This window comes from Maniola jurtina, chromosome 20, assembly GCF_905333055.1.
Source record: "Maniola jurtina chromosome 20, ilManJurt1.1, whole genome shotgun sequence".
Lineage (NCBI taxonomy): Eukaryota > Metazoa > Arthropoda > Insecta > Lepidoptera > Nymphalidae > Maniola > Maniola jurtina.
Genome location: NC_060048.1, coordinates 5,389,260 through 5,416,915, shown reverse-complemented (window position 1 = coordinate 5,416,915; position 27,656 = coordinate 5,389,260). Strand labels below are relative to the sequence as shown.

Sequence of the window (27,656 nt, the reverse complement as noted above, 5' to 3'; positions counted from 1 at the left end):
TTCCAGAAGTTCATTTAGCTATTTACTACTTAGTTTTTGTTGTAGGTAACTTCGGTTTTCTTTACAGGAATGAGAGCGAGCTGAGTAGATACCGGCCGGCGTAACTTAAAATTTGAGTTTTGCTATCGAATCTATCGATCTCTTTGCTGAGACCAAGGTAAGTAGTTAGGTACCTACCTAGTATTGTTCAGTTAACAAAACAAATTTGAAATTCCCGCGTAATTTTCTTCACTGCGTACCTACCACAGACCAATAACATATAGGATATGGTATAGGATGGTACCTACCTAGTGCGTTTTTTTTTTATTCTCTCGTCTGGCTTTACAAAGATAAGCCAATGTCAAGTTTGTAGATATTTTCAAGTTAGGGAAACTATATAAGTAAGGACTTCGTCTGTGCCGGCGCTCGCCGACACACGCACGGCGCCCCTTTAGAGCGCTTCCCAGTTAGTTCCAGCATGGTTCTAGCACCAAAAACGCCAGTGAAACACAAAAACCAGCCACTTTAAACAAAAACAAAAAAAACGCTCCAAAAAGGCACCACACGCGCGCCATGAAACACTACACAGAGAAAGTCCACCTAGTGCGTAGCCCTCAAACTCAAACAGTCCTGTGTTGCCAGATCGCCCGATATAAGACGATTTTAATCTTTTTAACCCCCGATCCAAAAAGAGGGGTGTTATAAGTTTGACGTGTGTATCTGTGTATCTGTCGGTGGCATCGTAGCTCCTAAACTAATGAACCGATTTTAATTCAGTTTTTTTTTTGTTTGAAAGGTGGCTTGATCGAGAGTGTTCTTAGCTATAATCCAAGAAAATCGGTTCAGCCGTTTGAAAATCATCAGCTCTTTTCTAGTTAATGTAACCTTCACTTGTTGGGGTGATATAAATTTTTAATTTACACTTGTAATAAAAATTGATTACCTAACAAAATAAGTTATAGCTATTCAAAGACATTTTTAGATCCGTTGGTATATTATTATTTTACATATTGATTTGTTTTTCTTTTTCAGGATCAGCAGTCAATTTATTCAATCAACAATTATTATTACGATTCTTTTTAAGCTTAACTAATGGGACAAGAAAACTGTTTAAATTTTTGTATAATAAAGTGCCATATTAACCTGTGTACCTTATTACTTTTATTTTCCACGAAAAATAAGGAAATGTTACTTTTCTCGTGAAAATGTTACATTTTGAGATGTCTCGTGTTACAATTGACTATCTGCCACTGGCAACACTGTTTTCAAGTGAATGTGAATCTTGTTTGTAAAAATAGGACGATTCCGAATGCATTTTTATGTTAATCTTCTACAAAATATATAAAATATAAATTTGATTTTATGTGGGAATTAATATTGAGTGATTGTTGTTTGTGTATTTCATACTTTGGAGCTCGGGCATCGGTGTTGAATTGGTTGAAATAAGCAGTCAAACAGGTAAGCAGGTAAGTTATTACTTATATCTCCATTTATAAATAAAAAATATTCTCTTTTCTAATAAAAAAACAGTGTAGGTACACACTGAACAGTGCCTTTCAAACGTTGTTTTTCTGTTATAAATCGGAGTCGTTCGACTTTGTTATCAATAAATTATTATACTATGTCGATGAGTAAAGTTCAATATACTGAGGATTGAGATAGCAATTTGCGTCGCGGTGACATAGCGAGTAGTTTGTTTTACGATCACTTTGTGTTGCGACGTCGTACAGGATGGATCAACTTCGTTTTGATGGTCGTGTGGCTGTGGTGACGGGCGCCGGCGGTGGTTTGGGCAAGGAATACGCCTTGCTCCTCGCATCAAGGGGTGCTAAAGTCGTCGTAAACGATCTTGGAAGTGCTAGAGATGGTGTCGGAAAGTCAAACTTTGCAGACGCTGTTGTTAAGGAAATTAAGGACAAAGGTCAGTACTTTGACTTGTTAATTGTTTCGGCTTAGTATATTATATTTAATATTCTAGATTTTATCATGTGAGTATTAAGAATACTTTTTGATTAAAATGATTTTGTATTATGAGTGTTTTGGGCAAATATTTATTTTATTTGTAGCTAAGACATCATGACTAAGCAAATTTTTATCAGATACTATTTTTACATGTTAAAATCTTATATACCTAATAACATTTATGTACTACTTAAGTTTTTTGGTTGTTAGGTATTTAATAAAAGACACAGATCTTGAACAGATTTTGATAGTGCTTTTAGAAATCGGTAGATAATAAATAATCTAGTTATGAATTAATCTAATTATATATAGGTAGTATGATACCTAACCATGTTACAGGATATTATTATAGTATAAAGTAAAGGAAAATACGTAAATAGGTAATATTTTGTATCAATGGGTTATGTTATTGAGCCATAGGTTTTACCTTAGTATTGTTTTACCTGTTTCTAAGTTTTCTATGAATATAATGTTGATGGAATAAATTAAGTAACATAGTGAAATGCATTATAAGTTATAATATTAAACATATTATATGAGTTGCTTTTTCATTACAAACTGTAAACCATCAGTTCATAAGAGCGCCTTCAAATTTGCTGCAAAGCGCCGCGCGGATGCAGTGCTATGTCCATGCTGCTTTGTAAATTAATACAATTTATTTTTATTTATATGGATTTACAAAGCAGCTTGGCCGCAGCGCTGCAGTCGCGCTGCCCCCGTGCGACACTTCGCGGCTTTGAATGTGCCCTTAGAGATGTCATTGTGCAATAATGTAATTTATCTTGTCTGGCTTTTGTTTAACTCCTAAATAAAATACTGGTCCTTTGGGATAAACTAGAATAAAAGCCTGATATTATTTGACTCAAGATTTTTGAGTTATGACATTGTTCCTGCAAATGATTATGCCTAAATAGTAAATTCCTTATGTAGGTGGAGTCGCAGTCGCCGACTACAACTCCGTAGTTGAAGGCGAGAAGCTAATTAAGACTGCACTTGATAATTTCGGCCGGATCGATATCCTTATCAACAATGCTGGTATTCTGCGTGATAAGAGCTTCCAAAAAATGTCCGAACAGGTAAATCAAATAATAAAACATATGTAATCACTAATATGTATTATAAATATGAAATTTTGGACGTTTCAATGTTTGTTATTCCATCATGTCACACTGACGATGACGATGATGAAGATGAGCCGATTCGGCTGAAATGAATGGGAGACATAGCTCTCTTATACTCTGAATTATCACATATTAAGCTACTTTTTATGCCGTAAAATCTAAGAGACTTAAAAATTTATATTCGTAGACGAAACCGTGGGCATCATCTAGTTATTTTTTCATCCCATTCCATCAGCTTGTGTGCGTCCACTGCTGGACATAGGCCTTTCCAAGAGCGCGCCACTAAACACGGTCCTCTGCCTTCCGTCCGCCACCCGCTCATCTAGTTATGCATATTTTTTTCAAACAAATTTATAGCTTGTCGGAAATACCTGTCACGGCGTGAACTCGCGTGGAAACAAACTATGGAACGCGTCCTTAAGCTGACTGATAGTTGTGCACAGCTGCCGTTCAGGATGCGGCTTGCGAGATATCTCTCAGACGTCGAGCGCTCAAAATTACGTCCGAAAGTTTGCACAGTTTAATGTACTATGTATTATCCAGATATACCCATAATTCGCGGATGTCAGCTGCGTCCTATGATTTGTTTCCGCCTTAGCCCTAATTCGCACGAGCGTTAAAAAAGCGTCGCGTTAAAACCCGGCGTTGCGCTGAACATATACAAAGTGCGCGGGTTAAAAATCGTTGACTTATGAACAGATACTTGGGAATGCATTTGTTCTATTTGAAACGCTTTTTTAACGGACGTTAAAAAAAGCTCTCGTGCGAATGAAGCCTTAAGTCGCGTCGCTCAGCCGCGATAATTCGTTTGTTATAGACTTAATAGCTATTACCTCATAAATAGTGACTATTTATAATCATTTTAGTACTTATAAACATTTTTTTATAACTAAGCGTTAACATAGGTTAAAAACGCAACGTAACCTTGACTACAAAGTTTAAACTTGGCATAATATTATGGGCGCATTTAGCAAGCGCGCTGGCTTGTTTCGTAACTTATATAAAAACTAACTTAGTACATAAATAATAAACATGATTTATTATTTATCTAATATTAATATTATTATATTAATATTAATATTATAATATTATTTATTACATAGGCTTTTACAGCCTCTCTGCTCAGTAGTGTGAGTTGCCTTGCAAGATTAAACCCTGAGTTCGATTCTCGGCTGTGCCAAATTGTAATCTATTCCTGTTCTGGATAAATATTTGATCCATGGTTAGTTAGAAATCTGCAGCCGTAAATAATACCGACCCGATTACTCAATAAATAACCTACTAATCCTACTCTACTAATACATCTATTTATATACCTGTTACCAGTTTTTCTAGAGAGTCCATAGTTGTATAATCCATCCTACCTTTTACCAAACTTCGATGTAAATGACATTTCACTAATGACTAAAGTCAGTTTCAATAAGAGTCAGACTCGCGCACGGAGGGTTTTTCCGACAGTTTGTACTATAAATCAAAAAGTATACTAGAGCATGATGATAGATATAGGTTTTTTAAAAATCCTTTGGAAACTCTTTGACTTTCTGGGATAAAAAGTAGCCTATGTCCTTCCCCGAGATGTAAGCTAACTAAAGCTAAAATTTCATCAAAATCGGTTAAACTGTTCGGCCGTGACAAGCTAGCAGACAGACACTGTCGCATTTATACCTAATTTTAGTATGGATGTTACTTCTGGATAAAGTAGCTTTCTAATGATGTTCAGTAGTTTCAGAGTTTTTCGATTACAGATAAACAAACAAATCCTTCTTAATAATATTAGTATATTGATAAGCATAATGCAACTCAAATTTTGCTAAATTATGTTTGGTGTAGGACTGGGACCTCATCCAGGCGGTGCACATGAAAGGCGCGTTCAAGACTACCCAAGCTGCGTGGGAAACCTTTAAGAAGCAGAATTATGGTCGCATCATCATGACCTCCAGCAATGCAGGTCTCATGGGAAACTTCGGACAAGCAAATTACAGGTATTAATCTATTTTCCTTTAGCTGTCAATTCCTCAGCCAGCGTTCTGCATTTCACGGATTACCTACTGAATATTAAAAGGTTACTATAATAGATCATTTAAAGGTTGCTCATTACAACCATTTCACATAATTGTCTTTGAGTGTGATAACGGAAAGTACACTAGAGGATGCCGCGTGATCCCGTGGGAACTTTGATTTTTCGGGATAAAAAGTTGCCTATATATACAGGGACGCAAGTTACCTCGGTACAGAATCCTCGTAGCTTTAGTTTTATGTTTACATTTTTTTTGGACAGATTATTCATCAAAGTATGCAATGGTACCCAATTTGAGTAGAAAACTTTGACTACAGTATTTCCATTGTTCATTATTTATTTTTAGTGCCGCAAAAATGGGTCTGATCGGTTTAGCGAGCACTCTGGCCATCGAAGGCGCGAAGTACGATATCAAAGTGAACACCATCGTCCCAACCGCAGCGTCGCGCCTTACAGAGGACATCCTGCCTCCGGACATGTTCCAAGCGATGAAGCCTGAGCTCATTGCTCCCGTTGTTGTAAGTAGCATAGGTATATTTAAGTTTTCCTTTAGCTGACTTAAAAAATACATTGCAGAAACCTTCTCGCTTTGGACCTTCTGGAGTTAGGTTTTTCACTCGTATTCCATTGTCATTGGTAATATGGTCTATGGGCCGCGATAGTGCGCCGCGATAGTGCGCCGCTAATACATTTACATTTTAAATAGTTAGGTATAATTCTAGAGGCATAGGGTAGGATGGACGTGTGGCTTACTTGTGACAACGCATATCAATCAATGTTAAGCAATGTTGACCCAAGTCGGTAACTGGATGGGTGACCGACTTCGAAGGTCCGAATTTGGCATTTTGCTCCTTCGTGTATCGGCCGGTTTTCTCCGGTTGCTTTTTACAGTTATTATCAGATATCAGTGATATGTGATAATAACTGTAAAAACCTAAAAAGCGAAATCTCGTTTGACTTGTATGCGATCTGGGAACCTACGCTAGAAAACGTTGCTTTTTTAATTAAAAATTAGAATGGTATAAAAGCCATATTAATTATCATAGGGAACATTCTAGAACAAATAATCACATCTTAGATAAATTTCGTATAAATAACAATTTTTAGATAAATATTGCTAAGCTGAAAAAACAAGTACTTATCACGTAACGTTATCAAATTTATACCATCGTAATGTAACGTAATCACGATAACGTTATCTTTGTTTAAAGTTAATTGAAACTAGCTGATGCCCGCGAACTCATCAGCGTGGATTTAGGTTTTCAAAAATCTTGTGAAAACTTTGATTTTCCGGGATAAAAAGTAGTCTATGTCATTGTCCAGGTCTTTATCTATATCCATGCAAAATATACGTAGATCCGTTGCGACGTAGTTTTTTAATCTTTTTTATTCAAGTACGAGTTGACTGCAATCTCACCTGGTGGTAAGTGATGATGCGGTCCAAGATGGAAGCGGGCTTACCTGTAAGGGGTACGGCAGTTTTTACTAAACCCATACCTCTTTGGTTTCTATACGGCATCGTACCGGAGCGATAAATCGCTTGGCGGCACGGCTTAGCCGATAGGGTGGTGACTAGCCACGATCGAAGTCTCCCACCCGACCAGACCAAAGAATTAGAAATTCTAAAATTCCTAACCCCTGCCGGAAATCGTACCTCTGTGTCTCTGTGTACATGGTCTTATTAGTGAGAGGTCCCACTCCCACTAACAAAACCACAGTTGATAGACAAACGAGAAATCCAATAAATCCGCGTTATATAGGCGCGTTTGGGACCTTCGTAGCTTTAGTTTTAAGTTTATGTAATTAATTAATATCACCACTATATTATCATCTTTCAAATCTATCAATTTTGACCATCAAAAGAGTATAATAAATAGTACCTATACCTGAAATAAATGATTATGTTTTTCAACAAACAAATACTCTTTCGAATATATAATAATATGGATAGCGATGACCTTCTAAGTGCGGGTCGCAACACGGAACTTATGTGTAAGGGATTAAACAGTAATAATCTAAATAAAATCAAATTTAAAACGATAGGTATAATTGATTTCAATTATACTCAGTATGACTGGCATAATCCCTACCCATATTATAAATGCGAATGTGTGTGTGTGTGTGTGTGTGTGTGTGTGTGTGTGTGTGTGTGTGTGAAAGTTTGTTGGTTTGTCCTTCAATCACGTCGCAATGGAGCAACGGATCGATGTGATTTTTGCATGAGTATAGTTAAATACATGGAGACTGACGTAAGCTGCTTTTTATCCAGGAAAATCAAAGAATTTCCATGTGATTTAAAAACCTAAATCCACGCGGACGCAGTCGCTAGCATCAGGCGCACTTTTGCATTTATAACAATAATATTAGTATGGATGTATTTGCTTTTATTTACATGATAAGTATAAACAATGCCATGACTGGGTCGTCAAGCCATATTAATCATGACTAACATTCCCCTTTCTCCTCTAACTAAGCGTAAAGCCTGTGCTAGGAGTGGGTACGACAATAGTGCAACGGCTGGGGTTTGAACCGCCGACCTTTCGAAATTCCCACTCTTATAACCGTTGAGCTATTGAGGCTTATACTTTCTGGGGCAGTAGTCGGGTTTTAGTGCTGTTTAACTTTTTAACTAAGTATTAACTTTTAATTTTTTGTTTTCACCAGGCCTACATGGTGCACGAATCGTTCCCTGACACTGGAGTAATCATCGATTCCACTCTTGGCTTTGCCACTAAAGCTCATCTCGTCAGATCATCTGGAACACCTTTGAGGTAATAATTTGTTTTAGCTCTTGATGCAAAAAGAGCGGTTTTATGGTTTAACCACTGTGTCTGGTGTGGTGTGTGTGTCTGTCTGTGGCATCCTAGCGCGTAAACGAATGGTCCAATTTCAACACAGTCTCTTTTTGAAGTGAAAACTTCTTTAGGCGTGTAGGGCCATTTTGGGATGGGTAAGAACTCACAGATACGTCTTCTTAGCATCGCCGACCACAGCCACACTCTGTTACCAAAGAGTAGATTAGATTAAATCCTATCGTATCGATAGGATTTTTGAGGGTTTTGAGTAACGTTTTTATAGTTATCGATACGCATTTTTTCTATCTTCATCTATACAGTTAAAATAGATTCGTCACGCCATCTATAAATATTAATAACTTTTAGAGTATTGTTTCTACAGGAAGAAGCCCTCAGACCCAGTCACGATAGAATCAGTGAAGGAGAAATGGTCGGAGGTTGTGAACATGAACAAAGCCAAACATTTCGACAAGATAGCCGACGTCACACTCAATCTGGTTGAGAAGTTACAGGTTAGTATAATAATTAAACTATCGATTTTTTAACTATTGTTAAAGATTTGTAAACTACCTAAATAGATTTCTAAATTATCTAAGAATTCGAAGTTCATATTTCATGCTTTATTCTTACACTAGCTGATGCCCGCGACTTTGTCCTCTTGCCTTCAGGTTTTTTAATTGCGTGCGAAAATCTTTGATTTTCCGGGATAAAATCTCATATTACAAATGCGAAAGTCTACGTTTTAGTACGCCACAAATGGAATAACGTATCGACCTTATTTTTTGCATGGATATATTTGAAGATGTGCAAAGTGATAGACTATTTTAATCAGAGTTCCCACGGGATTTTAAAAAGTGACAGAGAAACGAAAAATAAGAAGTTTCGCGGAATTTTTAAAACCTAACCCAGGCGAAGTCGCAGGCATCCTCTAGTCAATAATAAATGCAAAAAAAAGATCCGTACATTGTTATGAGAAAACATAAATAAAAATATTGCAGGAATTCGAAGAGCGCAGCAAGTTGGATAGCACGCGGGAGTCATACTGGACCACATACGGCTACAACTCTAAAGACCTCGTCTGTTATGCTCTTGGCGGTAAGAAACTTCTTTGTAGTTACTCGTTACGCAAAAAAGAAGCCCAAAGTTGCCTGACTATCGGTATTCTACAGGATATATGAGTGTGCCCAAGAACTTTTTGACCTAGTTTCCAGCACCACGTCTTGAGAGCTTCTATCCTAAGGGAGAAACTCTCGAGGTAAGTTTACCCTAGTCAACAGGATTGGAATTGATTTTATTGTTCTCCTTGAAATTAGTACGAGTATAACACTGATATATAACGATTTATTTTGTCTTGGTATAAAAATCGATTTGTAAAAACCAATTAGATTCAGTTGGTAAATGGGCGAAAAATAAAACTCGAAAACGACTTCGAATACTATTGGCGTGCAAGCTAGTTTATGCCGCATTACTGCGTTGCGAGAGCTTATTTTGCTCTAAACATTTTCACTCGCGTACAATTTGAGTAGCATCTACATTATGTCTAGGAATTACAAATTTTTCTCACGCTTTCGAGTTAATGAATAGTTTTATTTAATTATTTTTAAAATATTTTACAGTGGGTTCATCGGTAGTGAACCCTACAGACCTTAAGTTCCTGTATGAGAGTCACGAGCAGTTCACCGCGCTGCCCACATTCTTCATACTGCCTGGCATGGTGATGGAGTCGCCCGTCATCGGCGAGGCCATGCCGCCCGGCAAGTTCGCGGACTTCACCAACGTAAGTCTTGTACGAGAGTTACGAACAGGTCACCGCGCTGTCCACATTCTTCATCCTAACCGGCATGATGACGGCAATTACGAGGGCGGCACTGAAAATTTCGGGAATCAAGGAAGTGACACAACATTACTATTTAAAAATGTATTTATTGCTTTTCGAAGTATTCTCCGCAAAATTTGACACATTTTTCCATACGATGGAACCAATCATTGAAGCAACCATTCCATTCGGAAGTTGGGGTCTCCAAAATGGCCGTTTTGTGGGCGTCCACAGCTTCTTCAGGTGATGAAAATCTCTGACCACGCAATGTATTCTTTATTTTAGGGAAAGTACAGAAATCATTAGGGTTTAGGTCGGGGCTGTACGGCGGATGGTCTAATAATTCTATGTTTTCTTGCTCTAAAAACTCTTTTGTTCTGTGCGCGGTGTGAGAACTCGCATTGTCGTGATGGAGGATGATGCGGCGGTTGCAGTTCTCTTTACGGAGTTCAGAAACGACCTGTGGCAAACAAATGCTAGCATACCATTCTGCATTAACCGTTCTTTGTCCCTCAAGAGGAATAGTTGCAACATGGCCGGTTTTGGAGACAAACGTGGCCACCATTTTTTTTGCAACACTTCGTGAACGAACAATTTTTGTTGGCTTTAACTCATTTTCGAACACCCAAACTCGTGACTGGTTTTTTGTTTCGGGTTCTTACGCATATATCCAGGATTCGTCACCTAATACGATGTTGTACACAGCATTTGAGGATCCTGCGTGGAATCTTTCGAGAGTTCTGACGCACCAAGTAACGCGAGCCGCTTTTTGCTCTTCACAGAGCAAATGCGGTATCCATCGGGAAAACAACTTTTTTACACCTAACTGTTCATGCAAGATTATTTGTATTTAACTCATGCCAATGTCTAAAGTTGCCTGAATCTCGAGGTATGTCACATGTCGATCTTCCTCAATCAGCTTACGCACAGCATCAACGTTTTCTTGGGTGACTGCAGTTTTTGGACGACCTTGACGGGGATCATCACTGAGGTTGACACGTCCACGTTGACATTCAGCAAACCAGCGATAAATTGTGGTTTTAGATGAGGCTTCATCACCAAATGCAGAAATCATCCGGTCAACACACTGTTTTTGTGTTAAACCACTTCGAAAGTCGTAATAGATCATCGCTCTAGAATTTTCTCGAGTCAATTCCATTTTCTCAACGACTAAACAAGTTTGACAAGACCTTGTGACAAGACCGAGAATCTTTTTTAAAATAAATAAATGGTATTCGATTTTTAAAACCAAGGAGTTTTCAATTAAAAAGATTTTAATATGACAGGGACAGTGGAAATATTCCATTCCCGATACTTTTAGTGCAGCCTATGTATTAGGAGACCCACATAGACAAAGAGCCAGGCATGACCTTTGTTATTTTATAAAAGCTGAATGTTCCTCTGCGTATTGTCCCCAACACAGTGTGGGACGACCTCCAGCCGGGAGCGAGTGGATGAGGCGGAGAACCGTGTTCGGCGGCGCGCTCTTGAAAAGGCCTATGACCAGCTGTGGACGCATACAGGTGGATGGAATGGAAAAAAATTGCCAGACACTTGGTGGCGTGGCAACCCCCTGCCAGACGCCTTTAAAGTTTAAGGCAGGGGCTTCTTACTTCTTACGATTTTGACCTCTAAAGTAGCGCAGAGGGCTGATTTTTAATAGGTACAGAACTATGATGGTTCAATTGGTAATATTCCAATACTATCTCATTCTTCGACAGATCCTTCACGGAGAGCAATATATCGAGTTCATCGGTGACTTCCCCGGTACTGAGGGAGAGTTCACGATCCGCAACTACGTAGTCGACGTGCTTGATAAAGGATCCAGCGCCGTCGCGATCGTTAACAGTAAGTACAGTTCGTTTCTTAAAGACCTTATACCTGCGCAGTAGACGATGTATCTATCATTTTGGTGGTATGAAGTAAGGCGCTAGGGTGAAGTACATGATTGGTTTGTTCGTTCGTCTATTTAACAACCTCTTTAGGGAGTGTCTCACGTTGGAGGTCCCGGGTTCAATTTCGACGGTTATTTTAGTTTTAACCTATCAGCAAAATCTTGACACCAAGCAATACGGTATCATGATGCAATGTAAAAACTGATTCAAGGTCTATTTTCACAAAACATCATCACTTATCATCAATATCGCAGTCAAACGCTAACTTATCAGTTATCATGGAATAAAAAATATTAAATCTTTTCGTCCTCGGCAGCCTAAAGTTTGCGTGTACGGCTGCCTCGTTGTTATTTGATTTCCTCGCATTTAATAAACATTAAGATTAACTACAGCTTCCTCTCCTTCAGAACCCATTTAAATGGTCCTTCGAACCGGATCTGCATTCACTAAATTTTTTGTCTCTAGGTGAAGTCTTCCAAAACCGAGAGTTAGTACTCCGTACACAGCAGCACATCTTCGTTCTGGGCCAGGGCGGTTTCGGCGGGCCCAGGAACAGTACCCAAGCGGTCAGCGTGCAGGACGTGCCCAAACGCGCGCCTGATGCCGTGGTTGAACAGAAAACTGCGGAGGATCAGGCTGCTTTGTACAGGTACACCTAATGGCTAATACATTTCTTGGGAAAAGGGGACCAAAATATGTAGTTGAAATAGTTGATAAGATTGGTAAAGTATGACATTTTAAATGGCAAAAATAATTGTAAGCAGGAGAATTTGGTCTGGTATTTTTTTGATTTTTCCCACAGCTATATGACAATTTTTTGTCGATATCTAGAGCTGGCAAACAGATCCATAGTAGTCAATGTAATTCTGGATGGTGAATTGCATTTACAATTGCATTTCTAAGTTTGTTAGTGTTGGAATTACCCTCACTTCAAGCCTGTTTTGTTTTAAAATAATAACAGGGATCGTAATGGTATAATTGGACAAAACATTACAATTTTAAAAATTGAATTTAAAGATTTACTAGTAGTCCCGAGTCTGGTTCTGCTCGCCAGCATGTTATTCTCGTCATTTAAAATTTCTTCTTCAACTAACCCTGAACGGAAGATTGGTCTGGTGGAAGGCTTCAGCCTGGCTATTTACCACCCTACCGGCAAAGCCAGTGCCGCCAAGCAATGCCGGGTAACAACCAAAGAGGTATTGGGCTTAATCAAAACTGCGCTTAATCAAAACTCCATACCCCTTCCAGGTTAGCCCGCTTCCATTTAACACATCACTTACTACCAGGTTAGATTGTAGTCAAGGGCTAACATGTATCTGAATAAAAAATAAAAGATTGCAAACCTAATGATTTCAACCAATTTTCCAGATTGTCTGGCGACTTGAACCCACTTCACATCGATCCGAATGTGGCGTCCGCCGGCGGGCATCCTAAGCCAATCCTCCATGGTCTGGCGTCTCTTGGATTTTCTGCCAGACATGTACTCGCCAAGTAAGTATTTTTCGATTTATGTGTGTTGTCTGTAATCTATAAAGAAAGACTTGTCTTGACTGACTAATCACTAATCTAATAACGCACATCTTAAACCCTGGTTAGAAACTTGACATTTTGGCAGTAGAAAATGTACTGTATGTACTTTTTGGAAATTCCATCCCTAATTTCTGTTTACCCCCCTCCGTAAATAGAGAATGCAAGTTTAATGTTTAACTGTAATTTTTAACTTTTATTTTCAAAAAAATTGGTATTCAGTCTTTTGGTTAAAAATAAGTCAAACATACTTATTTTTAACCAAAAGACCAATTTCAGGATTTTTGGAAATTCCACTGGAGCAAAGCTGGTCAGCTTATAAGAATAATAACACAATAGTGTCAACTTGCATTTTTATGGTTCTATACCCAAAGGGTAAAATGGAGCCCTATTAATGTCACTCTGCTGTCTGTCTCTGTTTTTTTTTGTTTGATTCAGGCTCTCATATCCAGTCACTAGATCAATGAGAAACCCAAAAAATAGTAATAGTTAAATAAAAATATAACTTGTCACCCAGGTATGCAGGCAATGACCCTACAAACTTCAAAGCGTTGAAGGCTCGCTTCGTGAAACCCGTGCTGCCGGGACAGACCCTGGCGACGGAGATGTGGCTGGAGGGCAAGCGCGTGCACTTCCAGACCAAGATCAAGGAGACTGGCAATGTGGTCATCGCAGGTAAACCACTCACATCAGTGAAACACTAATAATAATTACATCATTACTGTTGTTTCTATTATATTATTTCTCTTTTGTATCTGTTATTTAATTTTTTTGTTGTTCCTGTTATTTTACTTTTTGTTGCTTCTGTTATTTTTTCCATTGTTTCTGTTATTTTATTTTTAAACATTTTTTAAAATATTATGGTAATAATGAGATAGTTAATAAATGAGAGTAAGTTAAAAAATTACATAATATTACATACTATTATTTGACTCAAATAATACTTCTCATCAAAAAAGTTGAAATACTTCCAACAAAAAGTGCTGCGATTTTCTTGATATATTTTGTTCGCAAAAGAAAGTATCTTTTCATAAAAATATTACTTTACAGGCGCTTATGTGGACTTGAAGAATGTCGTCAAAGACGGTGGTGCCCCCGCACCGACGTCACAGTCGGTACAGAGCTCAGGATCGTTGAAGAGCGACTCCCTGTTTGCCAAGATTGCAGAAGGCGTCAAGGCCAACCCGGACAAAGCCAAGAGTGTGGGAGCGGTCTTTTTGTACAATATCATTGAAAATGGGAAAACTATTAAGCAGTGGAGTAAGTATTGTGTTTTTCTTTTGTAATAGTTTATCAGTCTAATTTTGCACTCTTCACAAAAATTTCCTCATGGCGGATCCACATGCGTACGACAAACAGCAAACAACAAGCACTGTATGGACGCATTTGCATACGTTTGCCAACACTTGAGAGTGCTTGTCATTCGATCCAATTGGCTGCAAGTCCAAATCATAGTCAAACTCTGACAAGACATAATTACGTAAAAATAATATATTATGTAAAAACTAGCAGTACTTATATACAATATTTATTTGCATAAATATTCATGCCTAAAAACTTTCTTTACAGCTCTAGACTTGAAGAAAGACTTGACAGTATACCAGGGAGAACCAAAGACCGGCAAAGCAGACACAACCATGACAGTATCAGATGAAGATCTCATGGAGATTGCATCAGGCACCCTCAGTCCCCAAGTTGCCTACTTGAAGGGAAGACTCAAACTTGCTGGCAACATCATGTTGGCACAAAAGCTGGGACCTCTACTGAAGAGTGATGCTAAATTATAAGCTTAAAATATTTTTTAGGGTTGCCATTTTTTATAAAAATACCAAGTTTATATTATAAATGTCAAGTTTTCAATGATTAAACCTATCCCCCTAGTAATTAGCCACCTAATTTGTGATAAAATCATCATTGCAATTTTCAGTTTACCGTATGATAGCCAATTGGGATGATGATCAGTAATCACAATTCATCCCATATGCAACGTGACGCATAGGGCCATTGTGAACTCTCGACAATGTCAAACATTAGTCTATGGTGTCGTAAAATCAAAGAAAAATAGGGCTTCTTTAGGGCTACCTGTGTCAAACTTACTAACATTAGATTCCTGCCAGTAACGTAGAAGCCTTGATGTTTTGTTAGAAATTTACTGTCGAGATCTGTGGCACTGGTCTATTGAATGGACCCTTCATTTATTCTTTTCCTACCATTCAATCCAATTAACAGTCATAATATATTTATTGTTGTTATAAACTTGGTTAATATGATAAGGGGAAAATGTTAAATGATATTCTACACAACAAATGTCACAAATGACTGAAAAGTGAAAAGGAGACTTGCATTATTATTTATTTTTAAGACATTATGTTGATAATAATAATTATATTTTTATATATTATTGTTATTCATTCCAATGGATTGTGTACAGGTGATGGAGAAATAAATCACATTTTATAAAATAAATGCTTTTATTTATTTTATTATACCTAGTAACTTAGTTAAAAGTACAGACAAAATTATATAAATATTGTATTGATTGTGATCAATCACACATCATCAACCAATCGCCGGTTCACTACTGAGAGGGGGTCTCCTCAGAATGAGAAAGGTTTGTTCAAAGTTCAATTAAAAAAAAAAAAAAAGTCCACCACCCTGGTCAAGTGAAGATTGGCACACTTCACACATCTTTGAGACTATTATGGAGAAGTTGGGCACGAAGGTTTCCTCATGTTTTCTCTCACTTTTAAAGCTAGGCTATCACTGCTCCATGTAGTGAAAATGTGACTCCAATATGTATTGAAAACTAATTAATTTGTGGTACTATCTTTCCTTGTAACACTAGTTCAGCTTCTTTAACTTCACTTTCCCATGCACTTTTCATTTGAGGCTGTGAACTTAAATCTATTATTTTAGTCGCTTGGACCTCTGGCAAACCTCTAGTTTTTACTGCCTTTCCTATTATACAGCAGTATGTACCTGCAATTAAACAGGCAATTCATTAGTTGTCATCTTAACACATCAATTCTATATGCTGGACTTAGTCCCTTAAAAAGATTTCCACAGTTCATGGTCTAGCTAGTGTTGCTTATTTTTGTTGTGTATACACTTGTTAGTGCATTTTAATAGACGCGTTTTACCTACCAATAAAACGCTTATTAATTTACTTACCTTACTCGATGCTTAAACAATATGAGATAGACGTCATTTGTCCCGCCTTAACGCATCTATCTCGCTCTATCATATAGCGCTGTCCCTCTCTTTCACCACCACCGCCTAGCAGTGCGAAGCGTGGCCCAAAGTGGCCGCGTTATTTTATTCATTGCGTTGAAAATCACCAGGCAGAATTCAAAGTTAAGCATCGAGTAAGGTAAGTAAATTAATAAGCGTTTTATTGGTAGGTAAAACGCGTCTATTAATTTGACTGTACCTTACTCGATGCTTAAACAATATGAGACGTGTTTGTTATCGCCTGGTGGTGGTGGTGATCTGCGCCATACAAAGATTTAACATCTTTGACGCCAATGTGACATATATATAAGACAACTGATATGTTGAGCAAATAATGCCATTTTCTTGCTAAGAAAAGAGAAAAGAAAAATTACGGGGTGTAAATCCTCATTAACAAACTATTCACATGATTGCGAATTAAGAATGAGTTTGCAAGTCGACATACAAAATAACAGAAAAGATATACGCGTGTATGTATTACATCAGGCAAACCATTATAAGCTAGGCAATAAATTTAGCAATTAAAATTATATGCGTGCCTGTATGTGTAATACTCAGTCAATAGGTAAGGCTGACCTCACAAACACTTGTAAATACATTCTTTGCATGTAAAGTCTACCTATTAATTAGACAGCATCAATATTAGGATAGTGATTAGTCATGAAAACAATTGCCATTGCAAGAGTGATTAAATATTTTAGACTCACTCTATGAGTCAATAACATAATATATACCACCAAAAACAATATAACTGGGTCAAAATACAGCTATTTCAACAACATTAGACAATTGACCCAATCGTTTCGAAAACATACTGAAATTATTACCGTCCTGCATGAAATCCTCGGACATCTGATATCTTAGATATCTATTAAGAACAATTTAATCACAATGAACAATCCTGGGTAAAAATAAGTAACTTAGTACATGCACAAAACATGCCATGGAGCGAATTTAAAATGGAAAAGTTCCTTTGTTTAAAATAACTATTTTCACTATGACCAGGAAAAATCTTCCCAGAACAGTCTAGTTTCTTTAGTTCCATGTCCTTTTCTTGGCTCATAGCTTTGCTATTTAGAAAAGTTCGTACAGTTCTCACCAGAACAGAAGAAAATTTTAATTTGAAACTCATAAATAAACAATTCATCATTGTTTAGGTATTTTCTTCATACTCTTTGTTTTATCATTCTACAAGAATTGGGATGATGCCACTGTCCAAAATAAATTATAGCAACTTAAGCTTTTGGTTCCTTGCATATCATGGACTTCCGCAAAATAACGCTTGCTTCTATAATACATGATAAAAAGTCGCTGATTTGACTAGCAGCCATCCTTCCTATTATTAGAATTAGAAGTTTATTTTAAACTAAGCATGAAAAAGCTATAAAGGAACACTCTACAACCTGTGTTGGGCGGCTGTAGCTAGGACACTTTGAACCAGACCAGGACTTGTAATGACTTATTGTTAGCCGAAATGTTGACTTCATTAATTAATGATGAAGGGATTAATGAGTTAATGCCCAGCTATGGTGATAAAACGTAGTTATTACAAACTGTCTTCTGGCACAATGCTTAGACATTCCAAGATCTATCTTGGCGCGCTCAATATTACCATGTTTTAAAGATTTTAACTTTGAAGCAAAAAAGGAACAAAAACCTTTTGGAGACGTCTCTCAATAAGCTTAAAGTTTCATAAAACGAAACTTACTGGAAATCCTATCACCATGTAAAGGATTATTTAAATGATAAGAAAGCTTAGGAATGCGTTTCTTAACAACTCCGATAGCTTGTAAAGCACTCACCCAAAATTTGACAATCGAAAAGTGACAAAGACAAGGTAGGTAAGTACTACTTTGAATAATTCTGTGACTTTGACATTTTATGACAAGAATGTTTAACTACGCTGACTTGAAGACAGTCAGCAATGCTCGTACAATTCACAAAAGATATGAAAAGAAATCGACCAAGCTCAATCATAAAAGTGGATATTTCACTGGTGAAAACAAAGAATATTCTCACAGTTTCAAATTATTGAAAGTTTTATGGTAATGTTACCCAAAAAGCCCCTATCGAGGATCAGGACATAGTTAGGGGCACGGTAAGCTGATTCGGTACGAAAATCCATTCCTTGCACAATAGTATCCGAACAAACTGTACAATAAAACTGTCTTAACCTGTTAATTTGACATCTTGGATTGGACTGAAATCGCTCCCGCGTCGGACATACCTTGCTCCTGGAACTTTTACGATCCAGACCTACACATGACTATTAAATCCAGCAACATCATAGAAGATGTCGTAGATTTTAGGATTACAGCCCACTTATAACATATACAAGGTAAGGTATTGTGTAAATGCTTCTTGTAGCATCCTTGCACACAGATCTAATTCACTCAGAATTAATAACCATGTTACAATTACGAATAACTATGAAATTAAATCACAACCCCTAAACAGATCTTAAGTTCTGATACATCAGGCTGGATCAAAGTTATTATTCGAAATATAGAAATTCGATAGATTTGAAATGAATTTTTGTCCGCTGAATTAGTTTCTGAACCAACAATTTTGAAAAATAAATGGGTTGTTTTATTTTAAAAGTATAACCATGAATCTTCTGCCACGAGCAGAGCATATGAAAATTTTTGTCATGTGACTTTGAACTGGAAAACGATTTTAACAGTTAACATTAAATTTTCCATGTAGGAAAGCTGTCTTGTTTAAGATTATAAATTTGCTACACCGGGCACGGCTAGGTGCGAATAAATCTAGCATTTCATTCTAAAGTCTTTCTCCGCCATACGAGTATGCGGTTAGCAAATGCTAATTCAGAGGAATGCCAAGTCTAGAAACATAGTCGGCATGACCGTTGTTTTGTTGCAAAACTGAAAATGTATTTAGACTATGATCCAGGATTGAAACGTACAAAATACTAAATAACTATTAAATGTCCCAACTTTGAAAGCATGTTTCTGAGAAGGAGCAATCTTAGCTTTAGGGGACATGACATGAAGCTACATGTCAATTATCAGTGTCAAATTCATTAAAACACTTTCTGACCAACAGAGTCGGTCACATATGGAATAAATTGCCCAAGGATGTAGTTATGACAAGCTCTGTTAACCAGTTCAAGAAAACATTAAACAAACATTCGGAAAACTCGAAGCACCTCTGATATAGACGAATCAGCGAAAGCTGCTTAGTCTATTATAAATAATAATAAATAATGATAATAGTAATCTGGTAGCCACGATGCCAGTTCCCAGAGAGGAGCAGATTGCGTCCTCTTCTGTCATAAGTCCATGCCAGACGAAAAAGCTGACCATGACCTTGGAAATGAGGTGATACTTTTAAATAAACTCTAACATCCTGTTGACTTTTCCATCAAATGCATTGCTCTTAGCATACACGCATTTACATCAAAAATATATTGATTGATTGAAACTTACAATAACCGGAAATTTCTCCTGGAATGCATCGGTTTGGTCCAAGGCTCGACAAGAGAAGTCTGCCCATCAAGCACGAAAACGCGATGTCCATGCAACGTTGTTTGTGAGAGAATAAGCTGCAAAAGGCATGTAGATGGAAGAAAGGAGATTCTGATACCATCATCTCAAATCCTTCGCTTCATGCAGACCAATAATATGAGGGAAGGTGCAAAAACCTGCTATTCTTCAGAAAATACAGTCTTGAGAGCCGAAATAGTGGGTCACGTGGACGCAAGCCGCCACTGTTGGCGCAAACATACACTCGCACTCGCGTACTGCAGCGGGTGTCACTCACGTACGAAGTTCGCACGCTCATGTCAGTCACTGAACAAATCTACCTGATCAGTTGATCACTTGGCAAGCTCATATAAACCACAACGATATGACAAGTATAGATTCATTAGGTTAGTTGTAAATAGTAAAAATATTATTATATAATTCAAACTATTTAACCTTTCTCATTTAGTGAAGACAGCCGTGCTCTGTAGTGAGCTGGTGGTGCGTTTATCATGATAATGAATTTAGGTTAACTTATCCATTGAATTAGCGTGTAATGATAGAATTAAGTTTTCTAAATAAAAATAATAAATTGCTTTGTTGGCTTTCCTTTCATGTATATAGGCACCTTTACTTGGTCAGAAGTATGGCTCCTTTAGCTTGAGAGATGTGAATAACACAATGTTATAAACTTAATACTTGCTGCAATTAGCCAGCAGCAAGAGAGCGATAGCCAATTCAAGATGATTGCATTGCTCACTGTACACACTGTAGATGTCAATTTATGGCAATAGGACTGCGATGTTCGGATGACTCCCATTAAAAATATCGGGAGCTTGTAAAAAGCGGTATGCGGTACGCTTTATGAGATATAAGAATATATTTATATTTCTATGTGTAATTTCGGAGCTTTTACTCTTCCCAATTTGTTTGTTACGTGACGCAAGTGGCCTCTGAAATTTATATCAATATATTTGCATTCGGTATCGCTTAGAACCCATACCTTCGTTAATAAGGTCATACAAAAGACCATAAAATTATTTACGTCGTGACTGAAACGAGAGCAGCTGTGCTCCTAGCAACGACTACCCTGCAAGGGCAAGTAGGCATGAACCATTACAAACAAATGCACGAGGTGTGCTGACCAGCCCGCGTAGTTCAACTGTGCCTACGAGGCGTAGCTAGATTTTTAATCGGCCAAAACATTAGGTCATAAGCCTGTACCTGTAAAATTGAGTTGACCAAGACGAACCAAAGGAGGTTTCGAAGCAAAAACAGGTATAACGGAGCGTAAACCTTAGCATAAATATCGGTGGCGCCCAAGAGCGACTGATTGATATTCCACTGAGACCATAACAATGTCATGCACACTCCCGCGAGGAGTTGCTTACTTGACTTTTACACTGCGCCTGCGAGGCGTAGTTAGCTTATTAAATGGCCCATGCACTCCCACGAGGAGGCATTTAATTTCTAAGCTGCACCTGCGAGGTGGATCTAGGTTTTTAAATGGCCTATGCACTCCCTTGAGGAGGCATTTAATTTCTAAGCTGCACCTGCGAGGTGGATCTAGGTTTTTAAAATGGCCTATGCACTCCCGCGAGGAGGCATTTAATTTCTAAGCTGCACCTGCGAGGTGGATCTAGGTTTTTTAAATGGCCTATGCACTCCTGCGAGGAGGCATTTAATTTCTAAGCTGCACCTGCGAGGTGGATCTAGGTTTTTCAAATGGCCCATGCACTCCCGCGAGGAGGCATTTAATTTTTAAGCTGCGCCTGCGAGGCGGAGTAAGATTCTTAAATGACCAAAACACTGCCATGTATACTCCCACGAAGAGCCATTCTGTTTTCCAATAATTTTTAAGCTGCGCCTGCGAGGCGGAGCTAGATTCTTAAATGGCCAAAAACACTGCCATGTATACTCCCACGAAGAGCCACTCTGTTTTCCAAAAATACGCCTGCGTGGCGAAGGTAGATTTATAAAAGGCCTTTTAACATTTCTTTGAGCCTTACACTTTCGCTTCTCTTAGGTAACTCTAATACCGTTGTTCTGAATATAACCATGAATAGAATTCAAATTCAAAATGTTTTTATTCAATTAGACTTATGCCAGTTCTTTTGAATCGTAAAAGGCATCTACCACGGATTCAGTTCATGAAAGCCGGTCAAATTATCAACATATCGTGAGAGATAATATATATTTATCGTGGTAGGTGGGTATGCACGAAAGTTTTACATCATTTAATAAGCTATAAAATTTGTTCACTTTCAATAGGCTCGATTAATCTGAAAACTGGTACCTGAACCTTTTCCTTTCAATGTAATCAATTATGTACTTTTAATCTGCAAGAATCTAAAAGTAAATGAAAACGGAAGCACCGGTACTACCGGATACCTTTTATATTAAATCATAAATAGCATTAGTTTTTTTTTTTTTTTTAACCAATAAATATTTCAACATTTCTTTCCATAGAAATGATAGCATTTAAAAATACGAATGACGTGAATGTACACGACGTTGCGCGTCGCGCTGCACATTGTTCTTACCTACCCACAAGATTAAATACTATGTACCTACATTACCAATTTGGTATTATGCTGGTTTCTATAGTTTTATTTTTATTGTATAGCTATAATTAATTAACTCAGTGCCAGGTAAAACCAACTGTGGTATTTATGGCGCTGAATGTAACAAAAATTGCAAATGTTTCAAAAACTACCTACCTTATGAAGTAGTTTTCCGTTCACAATGAATTGTTGGAAATTATATAGGATTCATTGACGGTAGCTTAATAAAATCGATATTTGACTCATGCGATGTCAAACTATCTGTTGAATCATGTATTTAAATTAACAAACTACCTCTAAGATGACATTTTCATAAATAGCCAATGAATTTAGCTATGCAGTAAAATTTTGCTTAAGAAATAAAAGTATTTCTATACTCAAACATTTACAAGAATTAAATAAATTGAAAAACTCACGTGATCTGGTTTACAACCTCTATGAAATATTGTTAAGTAATTATACTCTTGCATGAGTATTATAATACTTTATCCAATGCAGGTAATTTTTTCTCCAGAGTGCTGCATTTTAGCAAGCACAACCGTTCTCGGCGGGAAACAAAACGCCAAAGAATAAAATAACGCGGCCACTTTGGGCCACGCTTCGCACTGCTAGGCGGTGGTGGAGAAAGAGAGGGACAGCGCTATATGATAGAGCGAGATAGATGCGTTAAGGCGGGACAAATGACGTCTATCTCATATTGTTTAAGCATCGAGTAAGGTACAGTCAAATTAATACTTCTATTTATGACAATATTGTGCTCATTGGTGAAGGTAGTGTTGTATTTAGAATCTCAAATCTCATTCTAGAGCCGGACTGATGGGTCATAGGCCGAGTCCCTCTTTCTTAAGATAAGAGAAAGCTTTCCTCAACAGTGGAACGTAAATAAACTATCCCAAAAATCATCCCAACCATCTAAAAGTAACCAAAACATGATCAAAGTCAAAAAGACTTCTATGATTTGATAAGAATCTAGGTAAAACTGGTACGCAAAGAAGGAAAAGCGAATGAATACCTTTGCGTATAGAATTTTTATCTACTAAACCACCCGCTGATTCACATTTCACCACTTTTACTCTTCCAAAATTGTCTGAAACTATTAGAATATCCGTGCCGACAGTCTGTTCGATTGTGCCTTGTATCCACACATCTAAAGGTGTCGGCTTATCTATAATATCTTTTGTTAAATACTTTTGCGGATAAGATACCATTTTTATTTATTTTAATACATAAAACTTAATTAATATAAAAAAAAACCATAATAATATAATAAATAATATTGTACTAATAAAAACAACCTATCCTGTGGCTATTTGACACTGACAGTTGACAATACGTCACACTTTTGACACTGTTAAATTAGGAAGTATAAGTTACGGGTAACTTTAGAAATTATCAACCATTTTGAGTCAACGGTACAATGGAAATTATGATTGATGTTTACGGGCCGCTGCGCAGTTATTCCATCAACCTACCACCGTTCGCTTAATCTCTTCGTGTGATTCACTATTAGGCAGGTATAACTATATATTATGCCTACACTGAACGTTATAACGTGATGGCAATTATTAGAATATCTAGCACTTACCACAGACCTCTTGGAGAATGGAGACACATCATTTCGCGCCCCTACTCTCAGCAGTCCCTGAATGACCAGGTCTAAGATAATAGATTTCATCTAAGGGTAGGGCGAAAGAAAATAAAAGTTAGTTCTTAAGTCGTTTAGAATATAATAGATTTTTATTCAAATAAACTTTTACGTGCTTTTGAATCGTCAAATAATTTACCACTGGTTCGGAATGCCGGTCCTACCGAGAAGAACCAGCAAGAAACTCGGCGGCTGCTATTTTCAATTGTTCAATTTATAATAATTTTCTATACTATACAAGCAATTGCAGCCCCGCGCATTGCTGGAGCGAGTCAAATCCATGCTTTTTTATCATTTACATAATCTTCGATTGTGTTATATGCTTTTGCTTACAACACACATTTCCCACAGCTTACACTCTCACGCATCTGATTGTTGCTTAACTAAAATCAATTGTTGCCGATTTTAACACAAAACTATTACGTGTAATAATTTCTTTTACATTCAACATTCTAGTCTATTTACTATACTTTATTACTACTTTGGAAAATTAAAAAAAATGGTATATGACGATACCTAAATATTATCATTAGGCGATTCCGTTATTTCTCGAAAATAAATCTGAATTTAAAGTATCTGCATCTTTTTAATATAGCTTCAATACAGTCCGACAAGACTCTTCTGGCGCGTGGCCAAAATCGGAACTAAAGCCGCCATCTTTAACAGTGCACTTGTTGATAGTTCGCTGTGTCGGCATAAAGCTACAATAGCGCCCTCACTCATGTGCTAAAAGAACCTTGTCGGATTGTAGGCTCGCGACTAGCACTTAAAGTCACGCGGTTTGAACTGTCTGTCCTTTTCATATTACATTAGTAAGAAGAGGATGCGAATACTCTAAAATTTAGTTGTGCTCAGAATGAGTACTGGCAGTCAGTAGGGGATACCGACAGAAATCTAAATATGTAATAACAGTGAACGTTTTCGGATTTTTAAATTGATTGTAGGTAGTATCAAAAAATAAAATTTTCAGAATTTGTAAATTAAAACCACTAACAATAGTTGTTTTTACATCTGTCGGTGCCGAGCACTATTAAAGGATGTGGGGTGACGCGACCTTGAAGTTTTTACCCATACCGAAATAACCCAATGCGCTTGAGAAGTTGTCATTTCAATAAGTTCAAACTCGACTTATGAAAACTAAACGCAAACTGTGCAGTGCAGCATAACCTGCGTATGTTCACCTCTAAACAAACTTTTCCGAATCATTTTTATGGGATTTAGTTTGCATGTGCTTCACTAAGTCTCTTTTATTTACAAATTTGTGCTGACATAACTTACAAGCAAAAGGTTTATCACCAGTGTGAGTTTTCATATGCACCACTAACCTATAATTTGTTGCACACTTATGATTGCAAAACTTGCAACAAAAAGGTTTTATACTATTTGAGTGAGTACTCATATGCCTCACTAGACCACTTTTTTCTTTAGATTTATACTTGCATAACTCACAAGCAAAAGGCTTCTCGCCGGTGTGAGTCCGCATGTGGTTCACTAAATTAATTTTTACTGCAAATTTATGACCGCATAATTTACAAACAAAAGGTTTTACGCCAGTGTGTGTCCTCATGTGCTTTACTAAATTACTATGCTCGGTGAATTTATAGTTGCAAATCTTACAAACAAATGGTTTCTCTCCCGTGTGAGTTCTCATATGGTTTGTAAAACTACTATGGCTTTTGCTTTTATAGTTGCATAACTCACAAGCGAAAAGTTTTTCTACATTGTGATTTTTCACATGATTCACAAGAGTACTATGCCTTTTGCATTTATAATTGCATAGCTCACAAGCAAAAGATGTCTCACCAGTGTGGGTGTTCACATGCCTCATTAATTGACTTTCATTTGCACATTTATAATCGCATAACATACAAATAAAAGATTTCATATCAGAACTGTTTTCGAAAGTTAATACATCTAACTCTTCATCTGTATCAGTTGGTTGCTCTTCATTTTCGTGATTTGTAAAAGATTTGATATCAGAATTGTTTTCGAATGTTACTATATCTAGTTCTTCAGTTATATCAGTTGATTGGTCTCCATTTTCATGATTTGTCACAAGTTCCGTGGACAAAGAAGTGACTGAAACAAAAAAAGTTAGGAAATAAGTAAATTTATCATTACAATTTTCAACATAACATATTTGACTTTGATTAATCACATTAACAGAACAGAAGATATTATACTTACTCGTCTTGACAGCATCTTCAGTTGCGTGTACTTTTCTTTCCTGATTTGTCTTGAGATTCTCGGCCATACCAGCAACTGAAATGAGACATTTTTGTTCACTAACTTAAAATATTCAGCTTAATAATATAATACTTGCACAGACATAATCAAGTAGCCAAGATCAACAACTTGCTCTTCAGTATGGCCTTGTAGATACTGAGGTGCCGTACTATAGGTACAACCCAATGTCAGTTCTTGAAAATAGCAGTGCCCTGCTTTACTGGGATCGGTCGGTTATCACTGACAGGTATATTGTAACCAATAGACCTGATATAGTGCAAGTTGACTGGTCAGCGCGTCGTTGAAAGCATCTTGTTTGCGAAGGGCTCTGAGCCAAGCAGTACGGAGATGTACTTCACTGGGGAACCTGCCAATTCAACATGGAGGTTTTTTTACTCATAATCTATATCATTCTATTAGATAGTATAGATTGTAATAGGTATTTAAAAAGACATGTCCTGCCTGACTGATCTATCAACGCACAGGCTAATTGGCTGGGAATTGGGATTAGAAACTTGACAGTAGGTTCCTTTGAAAATACTAATATAAAGATAGGTACTTACCTATCCTATCTGACGTAGGTAGGATACTTACCTATTTGTAAGGATACATAAAGAACTCACTCGTGAAATGTAATCCCCGTGGATTCAGAGACATCAGCAGTAATTTTGCAGCTCACACAACACAGCATTTTCAATGACTTATTGTTTTGGTTAGTAATAATAGTGGTGGACTGTGGTGGTGAATGATCTTTTTGCACTGACCTATGTAGTTTTGTTATCTCATAGTCTTTTTGGCCAGGTACTGCAGGCAGCGTTTACTTAATGTTAAATTTCGTTAACACGATCTGAAGCGCACAGACCTAAAACGTATTAGTTTCTAAGGTTTGTAATCACTTTATTCAATGTTCGACGGTTTATTGCTATTGATGATTTTCTGCCTTAATTTAACTTGAGAATTAAATTCATAAAACGTACCTTTAACTAACAGTTAGACAACGTAGTGTTTACTGTTTATATACTCTTTGAGTTAGAATGGAGTTAGACAAGACTCTCTTGGCAGTTGGCTACCCTATATACATCCTACTCTATGGTTGGCACCACAGATGACCCTTGACAATTGACATCCAATGACATCACTGACATTGACAAGGGGGCGTAGTTGTAGCACAAAGGCTGCCAGCAAATAAAATCTTCTCAAGTTTAGGGAATATCTTGAAAATGTCAATGTTCAAAATCGAATGTTTTATATAATTTTACCTGAAATAGAAATTAACAAAGCCGTTCCTGTTTGTACATCGGAAAAGAAACATAAAAAGCAGAAACCATTGATAGGCCAGATACTTGCAATCTATTATGTTTACATGCTCAAATACTATACTTACCTAGTGCTA

General features: G+C 37.2%; 3 protein-coding genes across 6 annotated transcripts; 1 reads left to right on the top strand and 2 right to left on the bottom strand.

Moving 5' to 3' along the window:
* The first annotated feature begins 1,247 nt into the window (after window positions 1-1,247).
* On the top strand, window positions 1,248-15,569 carry LOC123875458 (peroxisomal multifunctional enzyme type 2-like). Of its 2 annotated transcripts, none has more exons than XM_045921290.1 (15): window positions 1,248-1,437; window positions 1,710-1,900; window positions 2,872-3,017; window positions 4,893-5,044; window positions 5,426-5,597; window positions 7,744-7,850; window positions 8,257-8,386; window positions 8,873-8,969; window positions 9,491-9,651; window positions 11,412-11,538; window positions 12,051-12,234; window positions 12,954-13,076; window positions 13,630-13,787; window positions 14,163-14,372; window positions 14,682-15,569. In XM_045921290.1, the coding sequence occupies exons 2-15, from the start codon at window positions 1,711-1,713 to the stop codon at window positions 14,897-14,899; spliced, it is 2,175 nt and encodes a 724-aa protein (XP_045777246.1). In that variant the 5' UTR covers window positions 1,248-1,437; window position 1,710; the 3' UTR covers window positions 14,900-15,569. The 2 variants fall into 2 exon arrangements, with proteins under 2 accessions (XP_045777246.1, XP_045777247.1); XM_045921291.1 differs by having other exon boundaries at window positions 1,248-1,445.
* On the bottom strand, window positions 15,322-24,051 carry LOC123875463. Its single transcript, XM_045921297.1, has 2 exons — window positions 23,405-24,051; window positions 15,322-16,091 (listed from the first exon to the last, which is right to left on the bottom strand). Exons 1-2 carry the CDS (start codon window positions 23,598-23,600, stop codon window positions 15,919-15,921), a joined length of 369 nt encoding a protein of 122 aa, XP_045777253.1. The 5' UTR covers window positions 23,601-24,051; the 3' UTR covers window positions 15,322-15,918.
* Window positions 24,052-24,327: 276 nt separating this feature from the next.
* Window positions 24,328-27,263, bottom strand: LOC123875459 (gastrula zinc finger protein XlCGF8.2DB-like). Of its 3 annotated transcripts, XM_045921292.1 has the most exons (4): window positions 27,241-27,256; window positions 26,887-27,125; window positions 26,225-26,299; window positions 24,328-26,116 (listed from the first exon to the last, which is right to left on the bottom strand). In XM_045921292.1, exons 2-4 carry the CDS (start codon window positions 26,918-26,920, stop codon window positions 25,221-25,223), a joined length of 1,005 nt encoding a protein of 334 aa, XP_045777248.1. In that variant the 5' UTR covers window positions 26,921-27,125; window positions 27,241-27,256; the 3' UTR covers window positions 24,328-25,220. The 3 variants fall into 3 exon arrangements, with proteins under 3 accessions (XP_045777248.1, XP_045777249.1, XP_045777250.1); XM_045921293.1 differs by having other exon boundaries at window positions 27,028-27,263; XM_045921294.1 differs by lacking the exon at window positions 26,225-26,299 and having other exon boundaries at window positions 24,329-26,116; window positions 26,887-27,262.
* Window positions 27,264-27,656: the final 393 nt, after the last annotated feature.

Coding starts and splice junctions, on each gene's coding strand:
- LOC123875459 (XM_045921292.1), bottom strand. CDS start 26,920: ATGTCTCTGAATCCACGGGGATTACATTTCACGA. Junction 26,300..26,886: donor ACGGGGATTACATTTCACGA/GTGAGTTCTTTA, acceptor GTCTCATTTCAG/TTGCTGGTATGGCCGAGAAT. Junction 26,117..26,224: donor TGAAGATGCTGTCAAGACGA/GTAAGTATAATA, acceptor TTTTTGTTTCAG/TCACTTCTTTGTCCACGGAA.
- LOC123875458 (XM_045921290.1), top strand. CDS start 1,711: ATGGATCAACTTCGTTTTGATGGTCGTGTGGCTGTGGTGACGGGCGCC. Junction 5,045..5,425: donor TTCGGACAAGCAAATTACAG/GTATTAATCTAT, acceptor ATTTATTTTTAG/TGCCGCAAAAATGGGTCTGA. Junction 13,077..13,629: donor GCCAGACATGTACTCGCCAA/GTAAGTATTTTT, acceptor CTTGTCACCCAG/GTATGCAGGCAATGACCCTA.
- LOC123875463 (XM_045921297.1), bottom strand. CDS start 23,600: ATGGTATCTTATCCGCAAAAGTATTTAACAAAAGATATTATAGATAAG. Junction 16,092..23,404: donor TAAAAATTCTATACGCAAAG/GTATTCATTCGC, acceptor GTTTAATTGCAG/GTACATACTGCTGTATAATA.